Consider the following 23277-nt stretch of genomic DNA (forward strand, 5'->3'; position numbering starts at 1 on the left):
TTTATTTAATGTATTTGCTATATAAATATTAATTTAAAGCTACAATGTGTTCTAATCTATGATGTATGTGCGTGTGTGTGTTTGTCTTAACTCCCACACAGGAACTGTATGGATCAGCAGAGCATCAAGGCTGTACAAAACAGTATACTAAACACATAAAAATAAATGATGAATCAAACTATGCTTCAATGTCCCATAATCCAAATTTATTTATTGATATTTAAATGTGTATTTATTCATATATCTTTTATTTTACTGGAATTAGCAAGCACAACTACCAGTACACTCTCAGGGTGAGAACAGCTGTTCAAACACACTTAGTAATGCCAAGCTAAATGCTAACCTAGCCTTACTAGGCCTCAGTAAGGTAATTTTTGCTAACTTAGCTCAATGCTAAGCTAGCTCAATGCTAACCTAGCTAAATGCTATGCTAACAGTGACACATCTCTCCGGCCCACGTCTAACGTGCAGCACGTCACACGCCCTCGTCACAACGACACACCTCTTATCTCAAAATGTCTCCTAACAGTGCCTCCTCTTCTTCTTACTGTGTCACACGCGCACACAAAAAATCAACAAAGAGCGAGAGTCTTTTTCCGTAATCAAAATCTCAGACCCTTCTTTACAAAACTATAATATCGCACAGTCACAATCACACCCACACAGTTAACCTGGTACAGTTATAAAAAATAAAATAAAAATAAAAAACCTCAACAGTCAACTATTTTTCTCACCCAGAAGCACAGCTGTATTATACCAGAACCTAATAATAATAAACAACATTTATTATTCACTCTGAGCTGGACAAAATGGCTCGGGAGAGGGAAATCTAATCATTGATTGATTGATTGAAGTCTGGGCATCCCTGCTTAGGCTGCTGCCCCCGCGACCCGACCTCCGATAAGCGGAAGAAGATAAATAGATGGATGGATCATTCACTCATATGATTTCTGAACATAAACTTTGTCTATCTACTCATAAACACACACATTTTGGACAATTTCCAAACTTTTACAGATTAGCAGGGATGTGAGAGAGAAAGTGTGAAGGGGGGATGCGGGAGTGTGGGAGTAATGCTTGCCTTTCAAAGGAGGGAAATAAAACAGATCAGACCCGCAGGTACATACACAAGTGTTATTAAAATATGCATATATATAAATGTACTAACAAAAACTGAATCACTCCACACACACACACACACACACACACACACACACACACACACACACACACACACACACACACACACACACACAGACACACACACACACACACACACACACACACACACACACACACACACACACACACACACACACACACACACACACACACTTCTCAACATTCACCAATATGCACACGCATTAACAAATCACAAACCACCACATGTCCGGACAAATATAAACAACTATGCACGCGTGCTTTTTGTGGAATGGCCGTCTCATAACACGAACACAGGTCCCTTCTAATACAACGGCGATTAACCCGTTCAGCGGAGCAGACCCTGCGTTTCCTCCCTGACCAATACACGGTGTTATATTTAGATATACGCTGGCTGCTTGATGACGTCATCACGCACTAGTGGACAATGTGAGAACAGTTACGCCTGATCCATGAGACAGGTGCATGCAAGCGAGGTTGATGATTAAAGCATCCAAATCAATCTAACCGTCTCAATATTGAACTAGCAACAAAGCACACCTACAAACATTACAGTGGCGACGAGGACTCAAATGGATATTCGCGTGAAGACTGTTCAAAAGGAAAGGAGGAAGTTCCGATGCTGAACATTCACAACTCGCAACGTGAGTTATAAAGCTAAAAGCTAACCAGTTAGCACATACAGTGGATCCTAAGAAACTAGCAAGGTAAAAATAAAAATGCTGAACTCTGCCATAGCAAGCCATGCCGCTATTCTGCCGTTTGACACGGAGATGGATCCAACTTCTGTCGGGACAAGATGGAGTAAGTGGATCCAACGATTTGACAACTTTCTAGTTGCAATGAACATTGTGAATGATGGAAGAAAAAGGGCTTTGCTTCTGCACTTAGCTGGGGAACGTGTGCATGACATATATGACACGCTTGCTGGCGAAGATGATGATTTTGAAACAACAAAAACGAAACTTGATGGATACTTCACCCCTAAGAAAAACACTCAATATCTTGTGTACAAGTTTAGGAAAGCCACACAACAACCGGGAGAAAATCTGGACACATATCACACGAGGTTACGCATGCTATCCAAAGACTGTGAATTTATCGATATGGAGAGTGAAATAAAAGCACAGCTCATTCAGAGCTGCACTTCCTCGAAAATCCGCAGGAGGGCGCTCAGAGACCATGAAATGACGCTGGAAGCGCTGCTGAATTTTGGGAGAACGTTAGAAATATCAGAACAGCAAGCAGAGAGCATAGAACAAGGTGCATCTACTGCTGATAACGCACTTGAACACAAGTATAAACCAAAAGTAAGTGATCAGAGGGGAAATAACAATTATAACAAAGACACTGAATGCAGAAACTGTGGGGGGAGATATCCTCACAGAGGAGACTGTCCAGCAAAAGGCAAGGACTGCAATGCATGTGGAAAACCAAACCATTTTGCAAAGGTATGCCGCTCAAATCAAAGAAAATCAGCTCAAGACAGAAATATACGTCATGATCACAATAGATACACCACATTTGGACAACAGGAAAACACAAGACGTGTAAATCGAGTGACTGCATCAGACTGTGGTACACGCAGGGATTCATCAAGCAGTGATGATCTGTATGTATTTTCAGTAAATGGTGAAGCCTGCCCCAAACACCCCAGAACACACATACTGCTCAATGATGTGCAAGTTGAAGTGTTGATTGACTCTGGAGCAGCAGTTAACATTATTAGTGAAAACATATAACAATATGCTCAAGCCACAGCCAAAAATGAGTGCGGCCAAAATCAAGATTTTTTCATATGGGTCCAAACATGCTTTGCCTATTATTGGTGTTTTTGAGTGTTGTGTGAAAGTAAAGGGCAGAAACATGCAAACAACCTTTTATGTGCTGAAGGGCAGTGGACACTCTCTTTTGAGCTATGACACAGCAAGTAAGCTTGAATTAATCCATATTGTAAATGCTGTGGACCCCACCATCAGGAGTGTGTCAGATCACCTGATTGACAGTTATCCAGAACTGTTCACTGGGATAAGAAAGCTCAAAGATTTCAGTGTGAAGCTACACATTAACCCAGATGTACAGCCAACATGTCAACCACACAGAAGGGTGCCATTCCACATCCGACAGAAGGTCGAAAAGGAATTACGAAAGCTGGAAGAGGACGACATAATCGAAAGAGTGACCGGACCGACACCTTGGGTCTCTCCAATAGTTACCCCACCTAAGCCTAAAGACCCGGATCAAGTAAGGATCTGTGTTGACATGCGTCAAGCAAATGTGGCAATACAACGTGAACGTCACCTCACGCCCAAGATGGACGACGTGATCCATGAACTAAACGGTGCACGTATCTTTTCAAAATTGGACCTCAACAAAGGCTACCATCAGGTAGAGCTACATCCGGATAGCCGTTACATCACCACCTTTACAACTCACCTAGGCCTGAGACGGTACAAAAGACTGAGCTTTGGCATATAGTCGGCTGCTGAAGTCTTCCAGAACACCATCTGTCAGGTATTGCACGGCATCCCTGGTGTCAAGAATTTAAGTGATGACATCATTGTGTACGGCTCATCCCAGAAAGCCCATGACGATGCTTTGCGAGCAGTTTTTTGCAGACTCAAAGAAAGCGGCCTCACACTGAATCGCAACAAGTGTGAATTTAACAAGCAAAGACTGGAATTCTTTGGCTTCATCTTCTCAGCTGACGGCATCTCAGCTGACCCTCAAAAAGTGGCAGCTATACATCGAGCATCAGACCCCAAAGACCCTGCCGAGATCAGAAGCCTTCTCTGCATGGCAAACTATTGCTCCAGGTTTATCAAAGACTTCACTACCATTACTGTACCGCTCAGAGAGCTCACCAAGAAAGGAGCACCTTGGACTTGGGGTTCTGAGCATTCAGCTGCGCTACACGCACTCAAAGAGCGCCTCACTAGTGAAACTACCATGTCTTACTTTGATTAAAATAAGGACACTGAACTTGTTGTGGACGCCAGCCCATGTGGTTTGGGTGCGATTCTTTTTCAGACGGACAAGGGAGAGAAGCATGTCATAGCATATGCCAGTCGGGCACTGACGGAGGTCGAAAGGCGCTACTCGCAGACAGAACGAGAGGCCCTAGCGATTATCTGGAGCTGTGAGCATTTCCACCTATACCTCTACGGTAATCAGTTTACCCTTGTGACTGACCACAAACCGTTGGAGCTGATATGGAACAACCCAAAGTCAAAGCCACCTGCCCGGATAGAGCGATGGGGACTTCGACTTCAACCCTACGACTTTAAGATTGTCTACAGGAAGGGAGCTGACAATCCTGCTGATTATATGTCTCGACATCCGCTTACATCTCAGACTTCCGGAAGCACGAGAGCTTCCAAGATTGCAGAGGAATATGTCAACTTCATATCGCAGTTGGCTACGCCCAAGGCAATGATGCTGGACCACATCAAAGCAGAGACACTGAAAGATGACATTCTGCAACAGGTCGGTGCACATATTAAGAACAATTCATGGCACACAATCACTGACAAAGTGCCGCATGCTGTTACACTTCAGCAGTAAAGACATGTCAGAAATGAACTCACACTGTCAGCAAGCGAGGACCTCATACTCAGAGGCTGTAGAATTGTAATTCCATCATCTCTACAACACCATGTCCTTGAACTTGCTCACGAAGGCCATCAAGGCATTGCCAAGACAAAGCCATTGCCAAGACAAAGGTATTGCTCAGTTTCCAGGCATTGATCAACAAGCAGAGACAATCATCAAAACCTGTCTAGCCTGTCAGGCTAACACTCCAGTCACCAGGACTGAGCCACTCAAAATGTCCAAGCTACCGGAGTCACCACACTCAAAAAAATGACTCATTGGATGAACTCAATTACAATGAGGGCAGGATTTCCATCCAACAAATATATGTTGCCCCAACTCAAAATTACTACATTCTCGCAACACAATAAAAATGAGTTAGTCCAACTAATTTTTAGCAAATAAAGCCAAAATGAAATTATTGCAATAACTAAGCGAAATTGATTTACATTTGTCAGACTCATTTTTAACAAATACAGCTAAAAGGAAATTATTTTGGTTACTAAGCGAAATTTATTTATATGTGCCCAACTCAAAATTTATTGGAAATTAAGCAAGCTAAAAATTACCCTTGATCCCATAAAACACATCAGACAAAACCTGGTTGGTATTTTTAATGTAGAATAATCCTTAATTCAACAATCTTGAATATAACACCACAAGATGTCAATGTTACTTGAAAACACAAACCAACATGTTGAGTTTCAGTGAAAACAAAACATCAAGAAGTAAATTTTACATAAAGACCAATGTCAGATTTGCGTACCAACACAGACCAATAACTTAGTTTTATATTAACAAATATGTCAAATTGACTTGATAAAAAGCCAAGAGAACTCAGTCTTAGTTATAAAACACCTTTTAACTTTTCTTAAATAACGCAAGGAAAACTTTACGAGAAACGGTTCTCCAAAATAGCCTAAAGTGGTGTAAAATTAACACTCAGCGCCACAAAGGAAACTGCAAAAACACATTTGAGTACTGCGCAAGTGTGCTAATGTAGCCATTAGCCTTAATGTACTAGAGTTAAATAAAAGGAAACAACATGGATCAAATTGGCAACAAACAAAAATAAATAAGAAAAACTCAACATTCGCAGATCAGGAATTTGATATTAATGGGATGCTAGCAGCAAACATCCTTTGAATGTAAGCAAGTAAAAACAAAACATGAAAACAGTACTAGTTATTCAAAAAATACAAAATAAAATTCCAAAGTCTTGAGTCGAACTTAATCCATTTATCCAGGGTTGAGTGATGAAACGGAGGAGAGAAATGGATGCGAGAAGTGTGGAGGGTAGTCACACTCAGAGATACAATTGGGAGGTAAAGTTAGGTCCAATTCTGAAGTTCAAAATGTTGTAGGTCATATTGTCTTAAGTGGGTGACAATGAAGGCAATAAAATACAACCAAAAATAAAGATCTGATGATGAACTTTGTCAACAAGTGTTCACCTCTCATGCAAACAACTTGATTTTCAGCTGCTGTATCTTTGTGTTCAGCTTTTGCCCATCCAGGTTCATTAGGATCTTCTGGAAAAACTCAAATGTGTACTTGAGGTTGTCTGGAAAGCTTAGATCAAGGGCATAAATGAGCCCAAACATCATTATAATCCCCATGATGACGGTGTCCACCTTGCTTAGGACTTTGATGCCTTCGATAACAACTCCCACATCCTCTAGCTGCCTATCGCCATCTCCACGGATGATGTCTATCCCCATGACTGTGAGGGCAATGTCCCTTTCTGCATCCTCAGTGGCGGAGGCCTGAACAACAACACAAAAACAGAACACTTGTGTTAGGTAAAATGCTGAACACCACTAGCAGAAAAGGAATTGTTTTGTTGCATGCATATGTAATGTGTTATATACGAATTTGCTTTTTTTTTAAAAGCCCTCATTGCTTGTCACATCAATCATTTCTGTATCATGAGTTAAACATGATTGGAAAGTTAACTATATATATATATATATATATATATATATATATATATATATATATATATATATATATATATATATATATATATATATATATATATATATATATAATAGTTATTTACTGGCCAATTCCAAACATTACATATATATATATATGTATATATATATATATATATATATATATATATATATATATATATATATATATATACATATATATATATATATATATATATATATATATATATATATATATATATATATATGTAATGTTTGAAATTGGCCAGTAAATAACTTCAGCAAGCAGCCATGAACATAATGGAATTGCTGCAACATGATCCTTTAGGCAACCACATCCTGATAGATGGACCTGTGGGACAGAAATAGCTGTTTTACTACTGTTTGCCACTACCAGCTTAGGAGACTGACTCTGTCTTTTCTTGCACCTACCAGTGATTTCAAACAAAAGTAAACATTCAAAGAGCCCCATTGTTTACAAAATGCCAGTTATTCAAAAAGTTGTAATGTGTTGAGCTCAAAGGACCAAAATATATGTAAGTAAGAATGGGTAACATTATTTCATGCTACTGTGTAACACAAAATATTAACTTACCAGATATTCCTTGAAGAATGTGTCTGGATCTTCATTGAGGTAGATAACAAGGCTTCTCAGGATGCACTCCCTCCTGATGTCAATGTCGGCACACTAAAGCAGGGGTGAAAAATCAAAACAGAATTTAGCTAAATATTGGTGCAACAGTGGCACAGGGAGGGGGGCAAGTTGAGTAGAGGGTGTAAAGAAAACTAGATAAACGAGCACAGCTTCTGAAGACTAGAGTATTGCATCTTTAACACATTTCTGAGCAGGGCACACAACCATAAAGGCCCCAAACGAGCTTGTAGTTGTTTTGCACACCAACAAAGTGGATGAATGAAAGGGAAACATTAAACTATTTTGCACAAAGCTCAGGACATTTACCATATATATATATATATATATATATATATATATATATATATATATATATATATATATATATATATATATATATATATATATATATATATATATATATATATAGAGGCAGCACGGTGGTCCCCGTGACTGCGTGGGTTCCCTCCGGGTACTCCGGCTTCCTCCCACCTCCAAAGACATGCACCTGGGGATAGTTTGATTGGCAACACTAAATGGTCCCTAGTGTGTGAATGTGAGTGTGAATGTTGTCTGTCTATCTGTGTTGGCCCTGCGATGAGGTGGCGACTTGTCCAGGGTGTACCCCGCCTTCCGCCCGTTTGTAGCTGAGATAGGCTCCAGCACACCCCGCGACTCCGAAGGGAATAAGCGGGAGAAAATGGATGGATGGATATATATATATATATATATATATATATATATATTGTTGCGTTTGACCAGATGTTCCTCCAAGTGGGATGTAAAACGCTGGTCAGTCCCAAGTTCCTTAATGACATATCAACTGAACTCAAACGTACCACCAAGCACAGAATAGGTATTTTGTAATTTTATTGTCAAAGCTTTGGCAATAATGAGACCAGCCTCGAACAACACATACAAATGCGCAGCCCAAGTTGATCTGGCCTTCCACCGGCCAAAAGCAACTCTTTTCACACAAAGAAAGCCCCCATTTCCCCCCCCCTCAACACTGATAAGAAGAGAGACTTGGGGGTTGTGTTCACATTCCTGATGGTTTACGACCCTGTCTAACCAGGCAATCTGAAGACAAAGAGAAACTAGTATACAGAGTAAAATTAAGGAAAAAAATATGAGCTGATTCAAACATGATTATGAATAAAGAAATAGCTCTTAAACATATGCATTATCCACAATCCCCCTTCAGATCTTATCCAAAAGATCTCTCCTACGAGAGCAACACCTCTAAAGCACGCCCTACATTAAAGTAGGTGCTGTTTTGGTTTTCGAGCAAGCTATCGATACACAATCAAACCATAGTTACATGGGAGAGAGAAGGAGGGAGTCAACGTCAATGTCGTCATTGTCAGGGAAGGAAACTAACGGTCCCTGAAAGTCACCACTATGCTTGACCCCCTTCAGTGACATAGCAAGCCCAGAACCAGGGTGGGGTTGACCTTTGACAGCTCTAACAATGATGCGGGTGCATAGAGACCTAGCACAAGGGGCAATAAAGCATCCGCATGAGGTTATGACGGCCAAGAAAACTCCAATGGAGACCAGGGCCGACTTAATTAGGTCAGACCACCTGCCAAAGGTGTTATGAAGCCAATCTTTAAAGGGGTCAGAGACACCGGAAACTTCAGTAAGTTCTTAGGCTCTGAGGCCTTCTAAGGCGCTCTGGACCGAGCCATCGGGGGCAGCATTGTTAGGAATGAAGGTACAGCATTGGTCACCAAACATTGCACACACACCTTCTTCCTTGGCTAGGATGCGGTCAAGGGCTATGCGATTCTGGATGGCCATGAGGGAGGTCGGGGCAAGTTGTTCAGCAAGTCCCTCAACGGCGTCACGAGTCAGGTTGGTCAGTCTCAACAGATTATAAAAAACATAGTTAATGCGTTCTACATTTTTAGTAGCAGTCACAGGGAAAATAGCACCAATGATAGGAAGGTTCTCGAAACCTGCACAGGATTCACACCACAATTTGTGTTGTGAGGGGACCCCTCTTGGTTGTCCAATTGCATCAAAGTAAACACCATCAGGGTTTCTCATCAGATCAAAGGAGCCCTTTACACTCCTTCGAGATAAAACATGGCGGCGTCGGCGAGAAGTTAGAGAGGCCGCTGAGACAGGAGTTACAAGGGGAGTTAATTTGGTACCCACTAGGGTGAGTGGGGTCACCAGTCTAACCATAGCACAAAGCCCTACGGATAACTTTGGGATTCTAATGTACAATCTGTGCTCCCCACAATACCAGAATAAGTCAGCTCGTGCCCAAGGGCCTATCCTTGAGCCATCTATCAGTGTGGTGCACCAGGAAGGGTTAATGTCACCCAATTTGTTGGGGGACGAAGAGGGTCCTTTGAATTGAAAACACGTGTAATTCAGCTTTTGGGCCACAAATGGAAGAAGTCGGGTGGAATTGTCAACAGGAGGGTACACACTAGCCAACAAATCGCACCCTGGTGGCGTGGGTTCAGAGAACAAGGAAATAAGACAGTTTGAGCCATTTATGTCAGTCAACTTAAAAGGGGCGGGGTAAGTGTGGGGAAAAGGACGTCCAGCGGAACAAGCAACACAGTCACCCAGGTTTTGGCATCCACCTGAGCCACAGGTTTACCTGTACCCACTCCTAAGGTCAAAGTTACCAGGCCTTCGGTGGTGATGTCATTAGCACGCACAGATGTGAGAGCCTTTGAAACACCACCAAGGTGGGGTGGTACTTTAGGTGCTACAGAGGGTGTAGAGGTAGTTAACGCCCTCTCAAGGACATTAATTTTAATAATTCCTTTAGAGTCTGTATCAGTCAGGTCAACCCCCAAAACAACATAAAAGGGACGATGGGCACCACTTACCATAGTATGTTGTCTGCATCCGACACCGATGGTTCAGGGTTGAGTCGTCACAATAGATAATAGAGGTTATTACCACGGTAATAGCTATTGTGTCCCCCGTAATTAATCACACTGCATAGGTCAAAAAATAAGTCTTGCTATCCTCTTTGACCCAGTCTATTTAAAGTCCGCTGTTTGTTCTTAGACACTTGTCAGTCACTGTCGTCAGGAAGGAAGAACTGAGACACAAAGACAGTAGAACACGCCCAAGCACCAGTCCGTCAGGGAACACTACCGGATGTGACATCCTGCTTTTCGTCTATCAAAATCAGAGTAATTCAGGTAACGAAACGGGGATAAACATCAAACTTTTCACTTAATATAACGACACAGATAGTTATGCTGAAAACAAGCAAGAGAAATTGGATAACTTCGAGTATAAAGGCTGGTCTCAAATAAGGATATACAATATAGAAGTTAAAAAGAGTAATATAGGTAGAAAATCTCTCTCTCAGCGTCGTCTTCTGGGCTGTAGGATTATGTGTGTGTAATTAAAGCCTCGCTCTTCTATGACACTAAAAATGAGTCGTTTTCTGCTCCCGTTCTTCTTCAGCTGCCTCAGGCTCAAAAGGCGCTGGTGGGGGTCGAGTGGGGCAGATGTAGTGGCGATGTCAGCAATGACATCCGCTGGTAATCTGTCAGGTTCTTCAGCAGGAGTGTAGAGGGAGAGGTGGTACCAGGTGTCCCCTTTTCCAGCTAGTCGAAGGGCGTGAGACGTCCGTTCCACGACCTTGAAGGGACTACCTGGGCTCCGTCCACTTGCGTTTGATGACCTTGATCTTGACCCTCTCAGCGGCCGGAAGGGAATCTGGAGTGGCGGGCTGTCATCCTCGTATCTGTACAGAAGAACTGGCACACAAATTCTGCATTTTTTGTGTAAAATACCATTTTGGTTTTACGCTGAGTCCTCCTTCCATGGCGGCTGCTGGTCCTGGGCTGACCTGTATGCAGCTCATAGGGTGAAAAAACTCAAAGGGCGGTAAAACAGTTTTATTCACGGACCTTCGAATGATCATTAACGCTAATTGCAACATGTCAATCCAATTAAATTTGGTCTGTGCACAGATTTTAGCCAATTAGTTTTTAATGTTCTGGTCCATCCTTTCAACCTTACCTTGGGACTCAGGATGGTACCCCAAACCTGTGTTCTAGTCCGAAAGCCTTTTCGACCAAGGCTAAGTGAGGTTTTTTTTTTAATGGTTGCCGTTGTCTGACCTAATCTTTTTGGGGAAACCATGTCGGGGTTCTAGGTCATTCACAAGTCATTTAATTACTGATATTGCATCCTCTTTTGAGGTTGTTGTTGCTTCCGGCCAACCACTGTGATTGTCAACACAAGTCAGTACGTACCTTTTCCCTTGTACCGTATTGATCATATCAGTGAAATCAAAGACTATACGTGGTTCACCCTCACCTCCTCCATATTCTAAATTTGATCTACTAAACTACTATCGATGTGTAAAATCGTTATTTTCAAATTAAAATTAGTTATAACTTCTTACCCACGGTAAAAACGTTAAAACTATGGAATGTGTCAGAGTCGAATGATTGTCGATTTTGTTCCAAGGAGTCTGTATCCGCCCTCACTCACCCCCTTCTGTTTCTGAAAAAAGGACTGTGTTAGTCATACTATCACTTTCAGAAACATCTAAGAAAAAGGTCAGCTAATAGTCAAGTAGCGGAGGACAGGTCATGTTTGAGGTCAATGATTGTCTCTTTAGCCTCTATGGTCCACTGGGGGGTGTTGTTAGGGTAGGGGACCCCTTAGCAATATCACAAATAACTCAAACTCCACTAAATATGCTTATATTTAACTTATTCAATATGGTGAAAGTAACAAATATGCTTATATTTATATTGTCACCAATACTAGAAAAATACTACCCTTGTGGCGAATGCTTTAGCAATAGTATTTTGAAATTTTACCACACCTGGTGGCCCCAATAATTCATTAAGTCAAGCTCATGTTGTAGAAAGTTGAATGATGCAGACACGTTTGTTACTGAATACTTTCTATCAGACTTCTGTCTTGACAACTTTGTGTATGTAATGAGCAACTATAATTATTTGATATGCTTAAATGTGTAATGTGTCGTTTTAGCTCAGCTGTTGTGTAGCTGCTAGCTCCTCGTAGCCTACAGGTGTCTAAAGTGCAGCCCATAGTTATGTGTTTAACACAACTATGTGCTAAACCTAAACAATTGAAAATGTGGTATTTGGGTGTCGGTGTAATGTTTGGCAGCTACGCCGTGTCTTATCATTGCACCTAAGTTCTTTGGTTTTGTAGGCGAGACAGAGAGCAAGTGAACAATGTGGGACACAATTGTGTCCATCTTATACCATGCTAGTTGTTTCAAAGATAGGTCAACATGAGCAACCACTCCATGAGTTCCAACATATATAAATATACAAAGGAGTCAAAGGTCTCCTGGTATGAGTGTCTAACTGGTGATCATAACATATGGCGAGTCGGGTGGCAGAACACACGGAAGCATCTCAGCCAGTCAGGGTTTTCACTGTTAGAGCAGTTGGATTCCTGTTGTTTCAGGCTGTGGTAGGAGCCTTGGTAGTGGTGTCGCAGCTTGGTGGTTAAGCCGTCAGGTAACACCAGGAATGTTCCTTCTGTGCGATTTGAATGTCAGGGTACAGTCTGTAAAGGAGGTCCAGCAATCTGAACCGGAAGTGGTTTGGTGACAGGTAACCTTGTGACCCCAGCGAAGCCTTCGACCTTTAAAGAGGAAGCACACAGTTTCTTTGGTACCTCTGCATTCAGAATCGAATGGGTGGCGCCAGTGTCAATCACGAACTGATAACATTGTCGTTGACACTCATGTCCAGCAGGGGGCCAGTCTGTATCTCCTGCTGGGGCTCCTGCGGTGGGCGTCCTTTGCCACGCTTTTGTGTTCGTTTGTTGGCACTACGGAACCTTTCCCGTTCGAAAATGTTCACGACTCCAGTGACCAGGCTGGTCACAGCCGAAACAGTTTCCACCCCGGACTGGCTTTGAAGCATCGTGTTGTCCACCACCCGAGTCCAACCGTCTGGTCGCACGTCTGTTGAGGATTCTTTCCTCCACCTGTTGGAACTCAAAAGCAAGGTCACCCACTGCTGAATATATCCTAGCTGATCTTTGACCTTTTGGTTCTTTTAACCTTTTATTTTCAGCGATCTGTAAATTAAGGAGTTGCTTCCTTGCTGCTCTGTCATTAGCCTTATCATCCTCATCTTGAAGAAAGAGACTGCGCATAGCAGTAGCTATGTTTGTAACGTATGGTGTTATCGGTGAGGTCGAAGATTCAGCCATTAATCCTACTTGTTGTTCTGTATTTTTGCCATCTTGTGTGGAAACACAACGATACAAAATGCTTCTAAAGTCTCCTATTGATTTCTTCCCATTTCACTCAAACAACTAAACAAACAAACAAATAAACAAACTTGCAGCTAACCACAATCAACAGCATACCATTTACGAATACCTTCATTTGTCACTTTCTCATCTTTTCTTCACTTTCGTTTTCCTTTACAAACAACATCCTGTATCCATCTCTTCCTTACACTTCACACAATGTTTCTATTTTCTGTTCTCCTAGAAACCATTCACATAACGTAAGGTTATAAACATCCTTTTCCCATATTTTCTCAAACCATCCTCTTCTCCCTCAATCTTCCTTCACCTGCTCTCTTTTTCTCTCTCTCTCCTTCTCACTGGAGTAGGGGGCGGTGGCCTAGTCAAAGTCTGGGCGGGTCGTTTGAATTGTCTTGCGCATGCGCGGCAGGCAAAACACCAATCAGTCTAGTCTGTCCTATTTGTCTCATTAATCATCGGTTCTTTTGCTGCATTTCGTTTTTCCTCGTAATCCCCGTTTACTTTTATCATACGCTAAACTCTTAAATTCTCGAGCACCAACCCTGCTCTTTTTTTCTCTTGACCATTTTCACCAGCGCACACACACACACATGCACGTGTAAGCACTCACGCACACACAAGCAAGTGCCTACAGCCCTACGCACACACACCCACGCACACGTAAGCACTCTCTCTGCGTTTCACTTTACCATAAAACTTCCAGTTACTTTTTTATTTTATTTTTTATTTTACCAGACGTTTGAGTTCACAACTTTTCGAGTATTGTAAACTCCCTCTTAACCCTTTCAAGGAACGTTCTCTTTTCTTTTTCTTTTTTTTTTTCTTTTTTTTTTTCTTTTTAAACTTTACCTGCTAATTCCATTGTCGACAACAGTGCATTCAATGGATTATTAAACAGTAATGATTCATCACATTTTCCCCAGCCGTCATCACATTCTTTTCTGGCACACTCCTTGGCCATTGTGTCTATTTTTCCTTAATTTTAGCGCACACTAAAGTGTCGCCGGGACCTCACAACCGGGGAATCTTTATTGTATTTATTACAAATGGCCTCCAGCCGTGGAATTTATCATATGGTACAGAAGGGCCTCCTCCCGTACGATTCTTAATTTTAACGCACACGTTAATGCCGTAGGGAACTCGCAACCAGGGAGTATTTATTGTATTTTACAAATGGCCTCCGACCCATCCTTAATTTGTGTGCACATAAAAATGTCAACAGGGATCTCACAACCGGGGAGTATTTACTGTACCATATGATGGGCATCCAACCCGTTACTCTTTTAGGCGGCGACCAACTACCCAGGGTGAGCCACACCCAACTATTAGTTCACTCGTCAATGAAACTGCCCGTCACGGTAATCGAGACACAATGACGAGAGTTGACCACTTATTTACAATTTTAATGCAATGGCAGGCTCGGCAAAAATGCAATCAATCTATCAAAATCACCATTCTGTGTCTGGGGTACAAAGCAGTGTTTAACTTACAGACTTCTGGGCAGACTCCTAATGCAGATTTTATCTAAAAAGAAAGGTTCTGCTTACCTTGAATTATGTTTTGGCCATGTGAGTCTGTCCAGAAGATTGCAAGAGAAGGTCCAATTGTCAGCGTGTCATCTCGGACGAAGCCCCCAAATTGTTGCGTTTGACCAGATGTTCCTCCAAGTGGGATGTAAAACGCTGGTCAGTCCCAAGTTCCTTAATGACATATCAACTGAACTCAAACGTACCACCAAGCACAGAATAGGTATTTTGTAATTTTATTGTCAAAGCTTTGGCAATAATGAGACCAGCCTCGAACAACACATACAAATGCGCAGCCCAAGTTGATCTGGCCTTCCACCGGCCAAAAGCAACTCTTTTCACACAAAGAAAGCCCCCATTTCCCCCCCCCTCAACACTGATAAGAAGAGAGACTTGGGGGTTGTGTTCACATTCCTGATGGTTTACGACCCTGTCTAACCAGGCAATCTGAAGACAAAGAGAAACTAGTATACAGAGTAAAATTAAGGAAAAAAATATGAGCTGATTCAAACATGATTATGAATAAAGAAATAGCTCTTAAACATATGCATTATCCACAATATATATATATATATATATATATATATATATATATATATATATATATATATATATATATATATATATATATATATATATATATATATATATATATATATATATATATATATAACAGTTCTACTATTTGTACTTACCAAATCTATTTTTGCCAGAACTTCTTTGATTCGTTGCCCCTTCACGCCTCCTTTGCTTTTGAAGATCTGCATCAGCTTGAGTGAAAAGTGGTCCAGTTGTGACATAAACTTTGACAGCAGTGGCTTTGTAGTGATCCTCAAGAACTCCTCATTAATCTGAAAAATGTTCAATAAAATGTATTTCGAAAAAATTGCCATTTTCTTACATTTAAATATCCATAAATAAAAATACAAGTTAACTTACTTCACTCTGCTGGAACAGGGCAGGCCACCGGTTTTTAAATTCCTCTATCATGGGCCTCTGTTCAACGACCTCTCGTCATCTGTGGGAGAAGGTTTTTTCCATTTTTGCTTTTATCACCACTTCATTGTCAAGTTTTTTTATTTCTGACAACAAAGTGATTCTCTCACTTTCCAAGCTTTCTGTGGTTTCGCCTTTTGGGTGCAGTGGTATGTAGTAAACTTCAGCCTTTCTCGCTTTCTTGATGTTGGCTGCAGCTTTGCCTTGGCCTTCACGTTTGTGCTTAAAGGAGTTCACACGTATTTCAGGATGTCCGAGTCGCCCCAGCTTTGTTCGATAGTTTTGCATTTTATACTTCAGTGACTGTTTCCATCCCCAAAATCCTGTCTTGGATCCCAGCTGTCCCAAACAAGGATGAGCTCTCGTCAATGCTGCTGCTACCTCTTCACACTGATAGTCTTTTGGATATTTTGTGTATTTCAACATTTCTTGGGCTAGGCCATCAAGAATGACTCCTTTTAACTTTGGGCCAGGGTTAAAGTATGTTCCAATTGTCTCATACTCTCTATTCTTGTCCTGTAGCTCAAACTCTTCATCATATGTGAATTTGGGTACCAAAAACACCTTGGGCCAGGAAGACAACTTTGAAAGCTGAGTTTCTAGAGATGACTCTGGGGTTGATGTGAACGGTGTATCATCCCTGCAGGATGAGTCTATAGATGAAGCAGGAGTTTCAGGATTTGAGCAAGAGGTATTTGAGAGCTCACCAGATGAGTCTACTGTATACAGCGTGATGCAGGGCTCCACAGGTGAAAAAACAGGAATGTATATAACTTTCAGCGTGCTTTTGTTTTTAATTTCAGACACTGAAGTTAAGTTAACAAACTCGTTGAAGTCAGCATCCATATATTGCAACCTGAAGTCCTCTTTGTGTTGAAAGAATGTCTTAACTAACAAATATAGGTCCTCCACTGCTGATGGAATTCCAGAATCGAGTGTTAGTTTTCTAGAGTCAGACTCATCACCAAAAATTATCCGCAGAACAGCTGGGCTCCCCATGTTGGAACACCTTTAATCTAATGTTGAGCAGACAAAGAAAAAGAGAAGGAGAGGAAAGCAATACATTAGAGTTATGTTTAAAATTCAAGTTTAAAAAAATGTGCAAGAGCCTGGCATCTAGAGCTCAGACCATTTAGGTTTAACAATGACACTAACCTTTGACAATGATGAATCTTTTTATCATTACCATGCGCAAACCCCCAACCATGTACGCCACAAGAGGATATGGATCTACCAGGTCACCAAGCTCAACAAGGGAAACCTCTGTAGTGGGTGGGGACGACAGCTCAAATCCACCATAATGCTCCCAATACCAAGCACATAGATCTTTAACTACAAAACACAGTTTCTCCTTAAGAATGCACAGTTGCAGGATCTCATTAAATTTAGGCAGTCCATCTACAAATCCGTGTACAATAAGCATCCCCTCACTGTAATGCAGACCATTGCAGGACACTTTTTTTGCCACATGAACCTCAGTAACATCTGGGTGTAACTTCTTAAGAGCAGACACTACTCCCTCATTAAGGACATCAACGGGCATAATTGAGACATCTGTGACCTCTAGGGATGACTTTTTAAGACTGGATGAATGTGCATGATAGGCAAGCATGTACTGGTGTTTTATAGCTAGTGAACGAGAAATATTCTTGAAGCAGTTAGTGTGACGAGCAACCTGCTTGAAAAAGCTATGTTTAGCCTCAAATCTCATCGTCCACAGGGCAATAAGAGGTCCAAAGCAACGTATCATTTGTGGATAGTGCTCTAAGAAGTGATGTTTTGGTAGGAGTTTGACATGTGGAAAGAGTTCAAGATAGCGCTGTCTGTGATCGTAGATTCTGGACTCCAAATATGCAATGGTTTCATCTGTGTGAACTGGAGCCGTGACCAACTCAACTATGTCCTTAAGATCTAAAATCACCTGCCATGCTGGCTCATCCTCCGGAAGAATTTGCCCAATCATCAAAGGAAGCAATCTTAGCAAGGTCCAATTTTCATGCGCATTGCCACCTATAGTGTTATTACATGTGAAAGAGCGTGGTATGGCATGGGGGCGATTGGTTTTGTCCACACACTTGTATGGGAATGTCTGAATCGATATGTTAAGCCCATCAAGCGTTAAGTACTTTTTTGCGATCAATAAACTAATACAGCGTGAAAGTTCGACAGGAACAACACCCTCGAAGAGATCGTGTAGAATGTCAGGAGGATAGCCAGTGCTAACATGAAAGTGTGAAAGGTGTTCTGTTAAAATACACTGTTTTTTGACACCACAGCAAGTAATTGTATTCTCCTGAGCAGACTGGACATGAATATCATGAAGGTGTCTGTTTCTAAGTTGGAAAGCACCCGACTTTACATCTTTGGTCTGAAATTCTGATTTATCACCAGTACAAAACCTGCATACAGACCCACTGGAAAAACTCTCAACAAATCCACCTAACCCATGTGCTGCGAGGTTGTCAGCTATAACACACTGGACAGTACCTTTGACAAACTGACCAAGTTCAGAAATAAAGACACCGTGCTGTTCTAATATGCTTAAGTCTTGCAAGAGAGGTTCCAAAACTTTTACATAGCCATAGGCCTTGACATCATCAGATTTGCATAAAACCGCTAAATATATTGACACGAGTGTTGAATGGGAACCTGGTGGTAAATTGCCTAAAACCCAATAGACGCCACAGAGTTTGTGTTTTCTACGAGATGTCCCAAGTGGGTTACAAATCTCAAAATCATCAACATATAGATTTACTGCTATCCTAAAACCTTCCCCAGACAGAAAAAGATTTTGTTTATAGTACTCACCGTCTCTTACGGTTCTGTACTCTTGGAAGCCTGTATGGTCTTGTATTTTCTGAGTTTCAAGATGCTCAAGAACACCTTTATGAGTGAACAATTGTTGAAGAGATTGTAATATTGGAACGTATTGAAATGTTCTATTTCTCTGGGCATCTAGTATGTACTCAACTGGCTCTAAAACAGAAAAGTGAGATGTATAGTACTGTTTACGTTTATATGAAGTAGCAAGGGGGCCATCCTTTGCGATAGCTACGCCTAATGGATTAGATTGGCATAGGACAGTGGACAGCTCATCAGTTAGTGACTCTTGAAGTTGTATTTTATGATGCTGGAATACATCCGAAACTAAAGCTTTTGTGACAGGCCAAGATGCTGTACTTAATATGTAGTGAAATTCAGAAAGGACCTCATCAATAACTGACTTTGAAATATGAACAATATTTTCTAACTTCAATAAAATGCAAGCAATTTTCTGTTCAATAGATATTTGCAGGTTCAATTCTGTTGCATCATCACAACTAAGTGTTTCAAATTCATGATCTGTATTGACAGACTCTATTAATCCAGCTTCAGAATTGTCTGACTCACGCAACTGACCTCTTGTGCTGACAACATTAGCTTTAAAATGTATCGATGAATGTTGGTTGTGTTTCCTGTTTTTGTGTGTGTTAAATGTACTATATACATTTGTTTTAAATGAGCAACCTAAAAACATACCGGTACATGGAATTGTTTCATTACGCCTCAGATGTCGATTTATGTGTTGAAAATAATCTCTTTCTGTTGTTAGGTCTTTGCATGTGCACACATGACACTTCAATGTAGCTACTTCTGCTGTTTTGGGAGTTTGCTGTTTACCATGAACTTTGTATGTATGATTTAGTAGCTTACTCCATGTACTAAAACTGCACGGGCAATCTGTGTATGGACATGGATAGCGATAACTGCCCCTTAAATGCCCATGAGTCTGCCTAAAATGCTGCAACAACAAATACCTGCTAACTAGTTCCAAACTGCATTCTTTACACTGCCACATTCATAATCCTGAAATAGAGAATAAAGAGAATTAGCATGTATCACATCAAAAGGATGACAATGATAGAGATCAGCTTGTACCAGCATTAAACCTATTACTTACAATCACTATGCTGCCACAAGGAGCTTGGTAATGCTTAACATTAGGAGGCTGCCACATGAAGCTTGAAAAAAATTATCAATCTGCAAAAGATGATAACATATTAAGTTGTGAGTGCAAGTAACAGAATACCCAGAAATGCAGACAAGTTGAAATTGAATAAAAGCTCTGACCAATAAAACAAGATAACATTTGAACATTTAGAATAGACTACCAATTATTTGACAAACAAATACCTTTAAATAATTAAGTTAAATACAATATCAAACATACAGGAACAATATTAACCTTCCTGTATGTATTCACTGACCATCTGTAAACTAGAATCTACATTTACTGCTTAATCGACGGCTTTACTGAAGGTGAGAGGGTGTAAGAGGCATAGACCGGCGGAGAGGATGGAGTTCAACAAAACAGGGCAAGCACAACACTAACCGGATCTGGTGCTTGAACTTCAACCAGATCCGTGTGCATTGCGTGTCCGCTCCTGTTCGTCAAAGCTCCGTGCACCTTCGACCGTCCTCAACCACCAGCTGCGGTCTCCCTCCGCATCACAGAGAGCACAGCCGGTTTGCCAAGACAAACGAATTCCCGCGATAATTAAATATATTCACTCGCGATAGCGCAAGATAATACTCTGAATGAGGTATAAAACACTATATAATACTTATAAAAACATATTAAAACACACATACAGGCAGTCTCTGGACTACCGGAGCTGACACACAGCGCAGAGGACCCAGTGGAAGCACACACATTGAATAAAGTCAAACTACACGGGCAGACATTTATCTCCGACTGTCGCGTCAATAATCTTCCCCGCTCACGCTGCTCCTCACGTTCATCCCGGCCTGACTTATGTAATATAATAAGGGAGGGAAAGTTCGTTCACCTCGCAGTTTTCCGACTGTTCACGTGTGGACTATTAAGCTAGTGGCCATGGTGGAAGTTACCAAGCTAGCATGCAAAGTCGGACTTTAAAAAGTAAAGTTCGCCCCCACAAACAATTCACGAAATGTGGTAATAGCATGATACACTAGCGGTACAGTCTACAGTACTAAAGCTACAAAAGAAAAAAGAATACTTACCAAACACGAGCTCCAACTTGCTCCTCGGTTCCTGCTGATGCGGTCCACTCCCGCCAGAAGACGTTATGCTAATGAGTTATGCCCGCGAAGATGATATGCGCATGCGCAAAGGGCGGCTCCAAGTTCTGAACTCATTTATTTTGCGTTGATCAACATCAAATCAATCCAATTGGATCAATTATGAGAAATGTTATGTTTCACTGATTAAATATATATGTGTATATTTTAAAACTAGATATTTTTTAATAAATTCAACAATACTTAAATGTGTCACATCTAAGAAGGGCTTGAATCATTTTTTTGAGTGCATGGCATTCAGTAAGTGCAGATTTCTATGGACCTCTCCCATCCGGAGATTACCTGATGGTGATTGTAGATGACTACACACGGTATCCAGTAGTGGACATTCTACATGCAATTTCGTCTAGTGTGGTGATACCCCGCATGGATAACATCTTCTCAATGTTTGGGATACCACGTGTCGTGAAGACAGACAATGGACCTCCATTTAATGGTTCCCAGTTTTCCCAGTTTGCTCAACACATGGGATTCCATCACAGAAAAATAACACCACTTTGGCCACAAGCAAATGCGACAGCAGAAAGATTCATGCGTACGATTGGGAAGGTGATTTGTATCGCTCCGATGCAAGGCATCCCATGGAAGCAACAAATAAACATCTTCTTACGTGAGTACCGAGCTACACCACACTGCACGACAGGAAGATCTCCGGCCGAGTTGATGTTCCAACAACGCATGAATACAAAGATACCATCAGCCTGCTCAGCAACCATTAGTGCTGATGAAGAAGTGCGTAAAAGGGACACTGAGGAAAAAGCCAAAATGAAGTACCGTTCTGATGAGCAACGACATGCAGCACCATCTTACATCAAGCCAGGTGACATTGTTCTTTGTCGTCAAGTGAAACAGAACAAGTTCACAACACCGTACAGCAAGGAACCACTCACAGTCACTAACGTGAAAGGCTCCATGGTGACAGCTGAACGGAATGGCCAAACCATCACTAGGAACAGTTCGTTCTTCAAGAAGATCCATCCCATGGCGCAGCAAGACCAACTGCCACCACTCGACTACGACCTGGATCCTGATCCTAATGATGGCAATGATCACCCAGAACCAGCACCTACATCACCTAGATATCCAGTCAGGCAGCACAGGCATCCTCCAGCCTATCTGCATGACTATGAATGGACTGTTTAGAGTTACGGAGACACGCAAAGAAAATATATCCTTTCAATATCTTGTTTAGCCAGGTTGTGTTTATGAATGTTTAGCATATGTTCTGCATCAACAAGTGTATGCAATGTGAAATATGATGTTGATATTTTGAGTGTCCACACTTGTGATTTCAAGGCAGTAATTTTAAGAATAACTTAAGTTGTATGAGAACCTGTGTTACTGTCCATTTGATAGACAGGTTGTCTTTAAAAAAAAAAAGAAAAAAAAAGAGTGATGTTATATTTAGATATACGCTGGCTGCGTGATGACGTCATCACGCACTAGTGGACAATGTGAGAACAGTTACGCCTGATCCATGAGACAGGTGCATGCAAGCGAGGTTGATGATTAAAGCATCCAAATCAATCTAACCGTCTCAATATTGAACTAGCAACAAAGCACACCTACAAACGTTACACACGGCAACAGCATAAAAGCACCGTAGAGTCACTGGTAATCACCCAATACTCTACAGTCATCATGTTTGGGTCAGTTCCATACAGTTTCACCAAGTTTCACCAAAGCTCTACCGTATGCAGCCCGATCTCCACCTGTCTAAACTGCAGCACACTAAACAGAACGTCGTGACAAATATCAGCTCAGTCGATCTCCTTTACCGGAGTCACTGAACGGTCACCTAAAATGAGGCTTTTTCCACCGCTGCAGCTTCCACATAGACAGATGTGTCGCACATTCACAAACGTAACAATTTTTTATAGTCAAATGTACCACCAGTTAGTTAAACCTGCTTTTACTTTAGCTGTATCCAACTTTTGCTAATCTGATGTACTTGCAGAAGAAGCCCCCTCTGCCGACAACGCCAGAGGGAGGAAGAGGGTAAAAATGTATTCGTCTCGAATCGTTTGTGCTTAAAACACTCCAAACC

The 23277-nt window shown here is 41.4% G+C and overlaps 2 protein-coding genes across 3 annotated transcripts; both read right to left on the reverse strand.

Annotated features, from left to right (window-relative positions):
- Positions 1–5386: 5386 nt before the first annotated feature.
- LOC133653153 (uncharacterized) lies at positions 5387–17240 on the reverse strand. Of its 2 annotated transcripts, XM_062052185.1 has the most exons (5): positions 16238–17240; positions 16071–16149; positions 15827–15982; positions 7306–7398; positions 5387–6518 (listed from the first exon to the last, which is right to left on the reverse strand). In XM_062052185.1, exons 2-5 carry the CDS (start codon positions 16119–16121, stop codon positions 6210–6212), a joined length of 609 nt encoding a protein of 202 aa, XP_061908169.1. In that variant the 5' UTR covers positions 16122–16149; positions 16238–17240; the 3' UTR covers positions 5387–6209. The 2 variants fall into 2 exon arrangements, with proteins under 2 accessions (XP_061908169.1, XP_061908168.1); XM_062052184.1 differs by lacking the exons at positions 5387–6518; positions 7306–7398; positions 15827–15982 and having other exon boundaries at positions 16112–16149.
- A 1242-nt stretch (positions 17241–18482) lies between these two features.
- On the reverse strand, positions 18483–21173 carry LOC133654400 (uncharacterized). The gene is made up of 4 exons (XM_062054716.1): positions 21153–21173; positions 20068–20147; positions 18777–19973; positions 18483–18526 (listed from the first exon to the last, which is right to left on the reverse strand). Exons 3-4 carry the CDS (start codon positions 19963–19965, stop codon positions 18483–18485), a joined length of 1233 nt encoding a protein of 410 aa, XP_061910700.1. The 5' UTR covers positions 19966–19973; positions 20068–20147; positions 21153–21173.
- Between the last annotated feature and the right edge of the window lie 2104 nt (positions 21174–23277).

This window comes from Entelurus aequoreus, linkage group LG07 (genome assembly GCF_033978785.1).
Source record: "Entelurus aequoreus isolate RoL-2023_Sb linkage group LG07, RoL_Eaeq_v1.1, whole genome shotgun sequence".
Taxonomy (NCBI): Eukaryota; Metazoa; Chordata; class Actinopteri; order Syngnathiformes; family Syngnathidae; genus Entelurus; species Entelurus aequoreus.